Here is a 10,039-nt window from a genome sequence, read left to right on the forward strand (position 1 = left end):
AAAACTTCTCTCTCCTCTTCGTTTCATACAGCTCTCCAGTTTTTTCTCCTCTCTATTCTTCGTCCTCTATCTATCTTTGCTCTTTTGAGTATTATCTCTATGATTCAGATTCATTTTCTTCGATATATATATATATATATATATATATGTCCAGATAAGTTTTATTCAAAATAACGATATTTAGATATCATGCATAGTTATAAAACTTTCAGAAAAATGAACAAGAAACTTCGACACTGCAGTGACAAGCCTCGTAAATAAATGTAAAACAAAAATTTTGAGGTAAATTATTGAGAAGGGCAAGAATAAAGCGACAAAACGCTGAACTATATGCAACTTAACATTAATATCACCATTCGTGTAAGTTCGAAAACTGTCCAAATGCTGAAGTGATTGAGACTCCGATTGAGACGTGTGTTGAGGATGATGCACATCAGCGTCGTTCTGTCCTTGTTCAATTTTTAGTGTAACAAAGATAGAAACGACGCAGCGTGCACTCGAGTAGAGTTTTCGAATACCAGTGGCTCGACTACCTGAAAAGTGAATATGTTCCCTCCCCTCTTCTCTAGTCTCCCTGCACATGACGGCTTAAGTACGTAAGGACTGACCATACTTCGTTCTTGCCTTTCTGATTCATTGACCAAATTAGTCATGCCCTTAAAAGAATTAAGGTATTCTTTTTCCGAGAAAGATCTCGTGCGCAAATGCACCTTTGAGAGAGAGGTAGAGGGAGAAAGAAAAAGAAAGCATTTATTCAATATTATATAACATTATATATATATATATATATATATATATATATATATTAAAATATTGGAAAATCATTAATACATTATAATTTGCAATAATGTTTCTCTTATTTCCATTTTAACATCACAGAGAAATCTCAAGATGTATGTCAAACTTTATTTATGATATATTGTATATGTATGACATTAGAAATAACATATTTTAAAACGTTACATGGTGTTGAATATTATTGCAATAATATTGCGTTAATGATTTTTTGTTTACTGGGAATGTTTTTTGGAGTAGTCCAGATCATGATGTAAATATTGTGAATAAAAGAAATTAATAAATTCTGATTTTTGAAAAATGTTTAAAGTTATAATTTGCTTTATCTAATTTCTAGCTATATTCTATATAATCTTATATTATAAGATTATATACCATACTATATTTTATACTATACTATACTATAAGAGAAATATTTTGTATAATGCACATTTTTTTATATATATTCGAACATTACAGAACGCGATACAGTAATATTACTTGATAATATTTGAGGCAGCTTCCTTCCTATACCGATGCGAGTAAATGAACGACAAATAAATGGAACATCGATCAGTATTCCTGTTTCGTGTCAAAATATCAAAATAAAAACTCTTTCTTCTTCTCTTTCAAGAGTTATTAAATCTTTCTTTTAACTAAAAAATAGAGACGCATACGATTCTACCTACAGCCAGTAATTTCAGAAGTGAAACGCGGTTCCGTTGAAATGGAGATGGAGGGGATACGCACACAAAAGAGAAGCTAGGTTGTATGCAATCAACGTTGCATCTCTTTTGTGTGAGTATCTCCTTCATCTCTCCCGTTTCAAGCTATAGGCTGCATCTCATTTCTGGCATCGGTGCGCCTGCAGCTTCACGTGACGACATTATCGATTTCACACATTTAGATTCAACATTTGAGGTGATTTCTTCTCTATCGACATCAAGTTTAAACAAATAATCGAAGATTTTTGTATTCTGTATATAATAATTATTAAAATAAAAGCATTCCCTCCTTTCTCGGGTTTTCAAACAATAACATAGGTATATCTCTGCCACAAATAAAGCTTGCAAGTCCTTTGCCTGTGATGACAATACAGATTTCACACTTTCAGACCCGCTTTACCTACGCCTAAAGCGTCATCTTCTCTGTTACCACTATGTAAACAGAACACCGAAACTTTTCATTCTATTGTAAAATATTCATCAAAATAAAAAAACCTTTTCCACTTCTCGCGTGAAGAAATCTCGAACCAAAAAACCTCAAGTTTTTCTTTTTCTTTGGATTGAGATCTTCAAATGTCTGTGAGTGTTTTTCGCCGAAAAAGCCAGCTTCCCGTAAAGGTCTTTACCAAACAATACTCACCTCGTAAACAAATATCCATTTTAAAAGCTTCCGATAAGTATTCATCAATGCTTCTATTACCTGCATTCCACTTGATGCTGCCACCTACGGTACTTTCCCATGAGACGTGATACCACGGCGTGATATACACTTGCCGCTTGCCGCATCGCGTTGCCGTAGCGACCGTGGCTTGTTTGCATGTCGATGCGAATTCGAATCGCGGTATCGTAATCGTGCTAATAAACATTCGCGGTCGGTCGGTTGGTCAAACGCGCATTTTCACACCCCACGTCGGACCTCGGTGTTGGACAATCGAATTGCCATCGCAATGAACGACGTCGTGACGAGTCACGAATTTGACGATCTCCGTTCGTCGCCGTCGGGTGAACATCCAAGGGATGAGAGACAGGGGAAAGGGAAACCCGTTCGTACCGTCGAGGAGATCCTGCGGCGAGTGCAACGCGAATTGGGTCTAATCAAGTTATGTTGGCCGGATGTATCGACAATCGCGGAGGATCTCTATGCGCGATCACTTCCGGACAGTTATCGTTGCGTCAGCGACAAGGAGCGACTGCTGCTGTGGCACGCGGAGAACTTCCGCCGGCAGATTCATGCGAAATACGCGAATCGCCGACCGTTATTGTTGGCCTGCGAGAACGAATGTCGTGTACAAGTGGGTAAAATTTAATCTCAAAATCAATTCTTATTTTAATAATACCGGCCTCTCGATGTAAATCAATGTAATAAACGCAAAGTCTTCGTTTCTATCTTAATTATTACATACATCTTATGTTAATTGAGCCAAATTATTTCCCTTCTTTCTTCAAATTAGTAGGACCCGATAAATCGTGCAATACCGGTTATAAAAGGTAAAAAGCAGGGCATATTAATTGAGAGAGTTTATTTTATAAAAGCTGTAAAAGTTTGGTAACTATTTTGTGTGTCGAGAGTTTTGCAAAGCAACTTGATTCTTTGTATTTGCAATTGACAAATACTACAAGTAAAGATTGTTGTAGGAAGAATGTTATAAGTCTGGCCAATGGAACACAAAATCAGCTGATTGAAAAGTCAGCTGTTTGTAATATCAGCTGATCGCAACATCAGCTGATCATACGTCCTATACTATTGCATAGTTAAAATATGTGAAATCACATGGTATTAGAAAAAGTTATTTGAAATGCCATTAAAAGTTCCTCTAGACAATTTGTAATTCGTGATAGAATTTAGAGTATAAATTTCATATATAATTTTTATGCTGTATAATACAAGATACAATTGAGGGGAAATTGAAATACATTTATCTATCAAATATATATTAAGATATGTAGTATGTACAATGCATCATTATAGATGACGTATTAGGAAATAGAATTTTGATAATATTTAATTTAGCATATTTAGCATATGACTCATTAATTTTTATTAAAAATAATAAGAACTTACATAGTTATCTAAGGATTAATGGATCTTAAATATTAAGACAAATTATTTTTACATCTTTATCTTTTTTTTTTGTTTTTAATTTGCTCTTAAATTCCGTACAAAGTTATCGTTCATTTTACAAAAATCAAAGTGTCAGAAATAAAATGTCTACACCAACCGCAATCAAATATCATCATTAAAATACGAGAAATTCATATACTTAAATTGTCCTAATTAAGTTTCGCTCAATTTCTTATAACAGTCCGCAATTTCTTATAATAATAACGAAAACTTATACGTAAACGCTGATTACAAAATTCCATGCAATACAAAACTGGAAACTGTTACTGGAGTTGGGCGTACATACGGAAGATGGACGCAAAACCGAGAAGAGAAATTTCGCGTTAAGTATACGCGATTTGTGTTGCGCGGCTAAAATTGTGTCAATAATATATCTCGGTAAAGAGTCTTTATGTGCAATAATCATTTTGCATAAAAAGATATAGCCAATGATTTAAGATTCGCTTTGCACTTGCCTCTCCAGCTTCTCGTACTTTAATATGACAAATTTTACTAATATGATAAGAATAAAAAATATTTTGAAAAACATTAGAAACAAAATATCAAACTACATATATCTAAAAAATTCAAAGATGTTTTTAAAAATATTACTAAAAATCGGTTTTTAATTGCGTCACTTGTGCAATTTTATAAGTATCTCACATCGTTGTGATTACATTTTGTACGCGCTTTTACAACAGTTTTACACATCAGTACTGATCGAGATAATCGCGTATGAAGTAACGCGATAGATTCGAATATTTTTACAATAAATCGCCTATACCAATTAGCACATAAGTGCAAGTTTCAGTCTTATTTGTAAGTCACAGCTCGACTGTATTCCTTTGGTATATGAATTTTCATATTTACATCATAAAATTATATCCTTAAAACTATATTGTACAATATTACGCTACGTGATTTAATTAATAGAGTATTAATCGTATGTCCAGCATTAGCGTTTTATCTAAATAAAAAGAAAAATAGAGAAAAATTTATTATACTTAAAAATATTTACATAAAAATTAAGAAAAAATATAAAAAAGAAATTTATTTTTTATTTTTTACATTTTCAAAAAATTTTAAATTTTTTAAATATTTTTTACATCGCATTTTTAAATTTTTTAAAAATATTTTTTCTTGTTTTTTAAATGTTTTTTATTTTTATTTTTCTCATGTTATTAAAATTTGTCATATTAGAGTCGGAAAACTGGAAAAAGAAATACAACGCGAATATATATACAAAATACTAATGCGGTACACAGGATTGCTACCGTATTAACTAAATATGATATTCAACTATTACTATTAATTTATTGTAAAAACATTCGCAGTATATGTAAAAGAATGTGCAACTAATTTAAAAATTTTTTTGAATTTTTGTTTTGGTTATGTAACAGAAGAAAAAAAAATTTCTCTATCGTGTATCTTCATACGCAATCATTTCACAGAAACAGTTGTACGTAATATGGCTTGAATGTACGTAAATGTTTGACTTAATTCCCAATTTTTAGTTAATACGATAAAGTAATAGAAATATTTAATAATATAAAAGAGGAACGCAAAAAATATATCTTACGCTGCGACAACTATAGAATGGATCTTTTCTACTTTGCGTAGAAATTTGTATCTACCAATATGAAACGAAGTACGTTGCCGTATCCGGAACTATACACGTGGCGTGGATGTGTAAAATTCATCAGCGATCACATCGAATATCAGCCATTAGACGAAGCTTTTACTATGGTAAGTCAACAAACCTTCTGAGGTTTAATCCAATCTAAGATTTTCTTTTATACGTTTCCTCTTTCAATTTCTTTATCTTTGCGCGCAATCCGGGTTATTTTCATGCCAATGTCGTCTTAATTTGAAACAAAACCTGATCCTTTTGAAAATAATAAATTTTTAAACATAAAAGTAACAACCCTATAAAAGAGGTAGAAAAATATAGGAAAAGGTGCACCTGCGGGACCTCTGAACATCGCGTCCGCGTTTCGTCAAACACATTCTGCAAGACGCTAATAAAACAAGGAGGAATGTGAAGTAATAAATGGCGGATCCATCATATCTATACTCATATATATATATAATATGTACATACACGATTATACAGAGATCCGCTATTTATTGTCCCCATTCCTTGTGCACCGCGTACGCGAACGCTTTCTCATATACACAAATGTACACACAGTCACACACATATTTACCTACATACATGTACATATAATTTTGTACAATTCTTTCTATACACTAATTTATTTATAATTTATTCACACGTGTCACTTTCTCCGTTGTTTCAGCTAGCTCGTACCGTTACTCTTTTCCTTTGGCTCAATTTCCTTCGATTCCGCCCAGGTCGACATGTTTTTTAAAATATCCCTTATCTGAATCACTTGGCGGAAGGTACAGATGGCAGATCCATATTTTTGTAACCAATCTGCGAATTTAGTACCGTACTCTAACACGACAGCAAATTCCGGCGGAAGGGGGTTTTCAGATGTTTCGTTGTCAACATGGTCGACATTATTATTGTTATTGTTCATCGCATTATTGGCTAGTATTTCTGCAATACTACACTCTGACTGTCCGGCACCTGGTTGTCGTAGTTGACGTAATATGTCATCAAGTTTTTTACAGTCTTTGGACGATTTTGAATTATTCGCCACACTGCCGTTGCTCGCCGATGTTGATGGCATAGGGGAGGCACGATTGTTCGTCGGTTGGGAGATGCTTCCGGACGGTTTCTCCGCGTTCGGCGATTGATTGTTTTGTCTCCTCGCTGTGACCCTCGGCGGTATCTCCGCGGTTGGCGCAATTCCATGAGTGTTGTACCTTCTTTTGCCGTTAATTAGCGCATTGCTAGTAGGCAACATATTCCCCATTGACATCGCCATCGTGCTACCCATCGCACCGTTGTTCCTATGCAAACTCTCAAGAAGATTCACGGCAGGCGCTAAGTATGCGGAGTGAGAAGAAGAAGTACCTCTCGTCATAAACGAGTTAAGCGCGGCTAGAGTCTTCTCATCGCCCAGCGTGAGCATATTGTAGAGAAATGTAGGATTAGTTAACAATGGATTTAGATCATTGATTAAAGGTGTTCGAGCCGATGTCGACATGTTATTCATGTTATTCATGCTGATTGCAGCGGCAGCGGCAACGGATGTCAAATTGTTTTCCATTTTTGGTCGCTTTGGCGCTGGCCCGGCCTCAGGCTCCTCGTTGACTCTCTCTGCAACTCCACAAGTCGACATTCCCATTGTGTTTTGGGTCGGCGTTGACCGTGACGAGGATCCCGCTCGACTATTATCGCTGTTCTCCGAACTGGACGTCAAAATATGATCGTAGGTCCCCGTAGTTCTTACATTATTTAATTGAGCGCGGATTTTGTCTTCCGCCTTACACCATCCGCGTAAAGTCGATTCGGGCACACCGATATCACGTGCCACAGCCGCTTTGGATTCTCCAGCGTGCACTCTGCCGATAGCATCCATTTTTTCTTGTGGCGTCATTGCTCTCATCGGTCGCTTGCCCGCGGATCTCGACGATTCGTTCCGCGGCATCGTTTGTCTGGACGATTGACTCGTACTAGGACCAGGATCGCTGACGTTTAGAGTATCGTATCCCGACAAGTTGTAATTTGGACGATAGCTTAAACTATGCTGTCGACGCTCGCGAGTTTGTCTACGATCCCTCCGATCCGTAGCTCCCCCCGCTTCAGGGGAGAGATCCACGGCGGCTTCTTGTGAATGATCCAGGTTGCTGTCAAGAATTCTTCGCAATGACGTTACGCTCCGTCACCCGGATTTCGCGTTCGTTGATCCACTTGCCCTCTTCACTCGATAACTCGAACAATTTTTAGACCATTCGCACCATTCAACTCAGTCTATTGTCGGGTCGCGCGTAAAAATACATAAAAAAGAAATTTAAATTATGCGTTCGTTTTGAGATCGACACGTGCACACTAAGTTTCTCTCCGGACGATGAACGCGAAGATGACTGGCACGGATGCGGAGATGAAAACGGAACGATCCGTACGCTGCGCTGCCGGTGCGGCGTGTGGCGCCGATTCGTATCTCGCACAGTAGTAAATAATACTGTGTGTAAACGCGGTTACGCCGTCGCAGCCGGTCGGGGAAGTAGTAGTACTCGTTCCTCCTCCGTGGTGGAATAGCACATGCGCTCACAGAGAGTAATAAAGAACTTTTTTATGAATGAAACAACTCGGTCGGTCGGTCGGGCGGCTACAACCACCACCTCTTCTCTCTTTCTTTCTCTCTCTCTCTCTCTCTCTCACTCACTTCTTCTCCCCTCCTACGCGTTCCCCTGCCCTCCGTCGAAGCAAGGCTCTGCTGCCGCTGGCTGCTCTACACCTTACCGCTTCGCCGCTCCACCGCTGCTCCTCTCCCGTTGACGGCGCTAGCGCGAGTAAAACGAAGCGTGTTCGTGCTCCCCGGCGCTCCTCTCCGCTCCACGGTTGCGACTGCACCAGCCAATCCGCACTGCGCGCGGGAAACGATATTATTGCTGTACCACGCGGAATGGCATGGTTGGGGTGGTAGTCGGAGCGTGAGCGAGATAGACGAAACGGGTGAAATGGAGACGGTGATAGGCACGTACGTTCCGGCACGAGAGATCGCGCACCGGCCCGAAGATCAGTTTTCGCCGGCGCGCTCGTCGTCGTCGTCGTCGTTCGAGAATGCCTGTTTTGATTCGCGAAATTCATGAACGCGACGGGTCGCGACCGCGTAATACCCCGCGATGCGCGTCGTCCGTTTCGCGGGCTTCGTCTGGCTTCGCGTTCTTTCTTTGCGTTCGCAACGTCCAAGTTCCTCGTCGCCTAGTCGCGTCGTTCGCGAGCGAGATTGAGCACGATCGCGAACGAAAGGAGGAAAACACACCGATTACGCCGCGTTCTCGCGTCGTCGCGGATACGATTGACTTGACTGTCGCGGGGATGCGACTGACTTGACTTGACTATCATGAGCGCGATTAATTTCGCTATTACCGGCGCGATTGACTCGCTCTGGAAAAAATAAAGACGGAAATAATTCACTTTGGCGCCTACGATTACGCGTAACTAAAAATCGTAATTAGCTATTCTATCTGTTTCAAAGATTTTTAAGTTATACTATTCTCTTAATTCTCTCAATTAGTTCTGTCCATATTCAGTTACGCAAAAATAATTTTCACTTAAGGGGTAATGTGATTATCTAAAATCACGGGGGCGATTGACTTGACTATCGCGGGCGCGATTGACTTAATTACCGCGGGCGCGATTGACTTGACCGTGAGGGAAAGCGCGGGCTAAAAACTCGTAACACCCTTAACGCGCGATCCACACTCCGACTCCAAAATAATAAAATTGTCACTCACCACTCCAAGTGTCCACCGTCGAAGGAATTAACTCGCGCTGACTCCTCGCCGATCGTATGTTTAAATTGTGTATCCCACGAGATTACCAATGCACTCCGGCACTGCGTCGACTTTGGCTGCCCTTTGGCAAGACTCAAACCGAGACTGACTCCGATATGTCCGCTATGCGAACTATCACTACCCTGTCACAATACTACCGGTATCTTGTACTACCGCGTACACTCGGCTCCTCATGTCGCAGCCGAATACGAACCGCAACTAAACGCAGCGAACTCCGCTCCGCGTCGGCGGTCGACTGGTCAGCGAGCCTCCCCTCCATCTCCCGCTGCGCGCTACGTCAGGATACATTTTGCGCGCATTCCCACTCTTCTCACCAACGGCGCGAGGAAACCGTCCCTCCCCTGCCTTCGCGTTCGCGAATCGTCTCCCTTCCTGTTCCTGTGCCCTTCGTCGGACCGTTTTCGGCCTCTTTTCTCTCTGTCACTTGACCCATCGACAATGACGAGGAGAAGGATCTCGCCGTTCGACTCTGCGACGAGAGTGTCCGTGGATTCTTTACCTTATAGACTCAGAAATCGTCAGGAACCTAGAAAATCGTCCGGACCCAAAAAGATTGAAATGATTAAAAAAAAAAAAATAAATAAATAAACTCGTAAATCGGAGAAATTTTTCTCTCCCGATTCTACTCTACATTATATCTCTTTTTATTACTAGCACAGCATTTATTAATTATTTAACGCACAAAATGATTCAAGCTCGAATCTGTCCACAATTATATTTACATTATATTTAAGAGTTTTTAGATAGATATCAATCAACTATCAATCAGTCACGCATTGTACGCGGAAAGAACGAGAAACGCGTGTCCGTCGGCACGAAACGGACCACTCTCATGCTTTAGGTACATAGAAAATCACATAAGAAAATTCCGTAATATTTATAACATTTGCCGAGGTTTGCCGGTCTTTTGTGCGAGATATGAAAGCTCAACGGAGAGAGAAAGAGAGAGAGAGAGAGAGAGGGTCAAAGGATGTTGGACGCAGCAAAACCCTTAAATCCTTCCCGC

At 39.5% G+C, this 10,039-nt stretch overlaps 2 protein-coding genes across 2 annotated transcripts; one reads left to right on the forward strand and one right to left on the reverse strand.

Moving 5' to 3' along the window:
• The first annotated feature begins 216 nt into the window (after positions 1-216).
• Positions 217-5,367, forward strand: LOC143895186 (uncharacterized). Its single transcript, XM_077402152.1, has 3 exons — positions 217-253; positions 2,244-2,791; positions 5,221-5,367. The coding sequence occupies exons 1-3, from the start codon at positions 217-219 to the stop codon at positions 5,365-5,367; spliced, it is 732 nt and encodes a 243-aa protein (XP_077258278.1).
• A 260-nt stretch (positions 5,368-5,627) lies between these two features.
• Dan (protein distal antenna) lies at positions 5,628-9,593 on the reverse strand. Its single transcript, XM_077402165.1, has 2 exons — positions 8,974-9,593; positions 5,628-8,099 (listed from the first exon to the last, which is right to left on the reverse strand). The coding sequence occupies exon 2, from the start codon at positions 7,158-7,160 to the stop codon at positions 5,901-5,903; it is 1,260 nt and encodes a 419-aa protein (XP_077258291.1). The 5' UTR covers positions 7,161-8,099; positions 8,974-9,593; the 3' UTR covers positions 5,628-5,900.
• Between the last annotated feature and the right edge of the window lie 446 nt (positions 9,594-10,039).

Source organism: Temnothorax americanus, unplaced genomic scaffold (assembly GCF_048541705.1).
Source record: "Temnothorax americanus isolate GAGA-0224 unplaced genomic scaffold, ASM4854170v1 Scaffold15, whole genome shotgun sequence".
NCBI classification, from domain to species: Eukaryota; Metazoa; Arthropoda; class Insecta; order Hymenoptera; family Formicidae; genus Temnothorax; species Temnothorax americanus.

Excerpts from the sequence above, each read along its gene's own strand:
- Dan (XM_077402165.1), bottom strand. The coding sequence starts at position 7,160 with ATGCCGCGGAACGAATCGTCGAGATCCGCGGGCAAGCGACCGATGAGA.
- LOC143895186 (XM_077402152.1), top strand. The coding sequence starts at position 217 with ATGAACAAGAAACTTCGACACTGCAGTGACAAGCCTC. Across the intron at positions 254-2,243 it reads ACACTGCAGTGACAAGCCTC|ACGTGATACCACGGCGTGAT; the intron begins GTAAATAAATGT and ends CTTTCCCATGAG. Across the intron at positions 2,792-5,220 it reads AGAACGAATGTCGTGTACAA|AAATTTGTATCTACCAATAT; the intron begins GTGGGTAAAATT and ends TACTTTGCGTAG.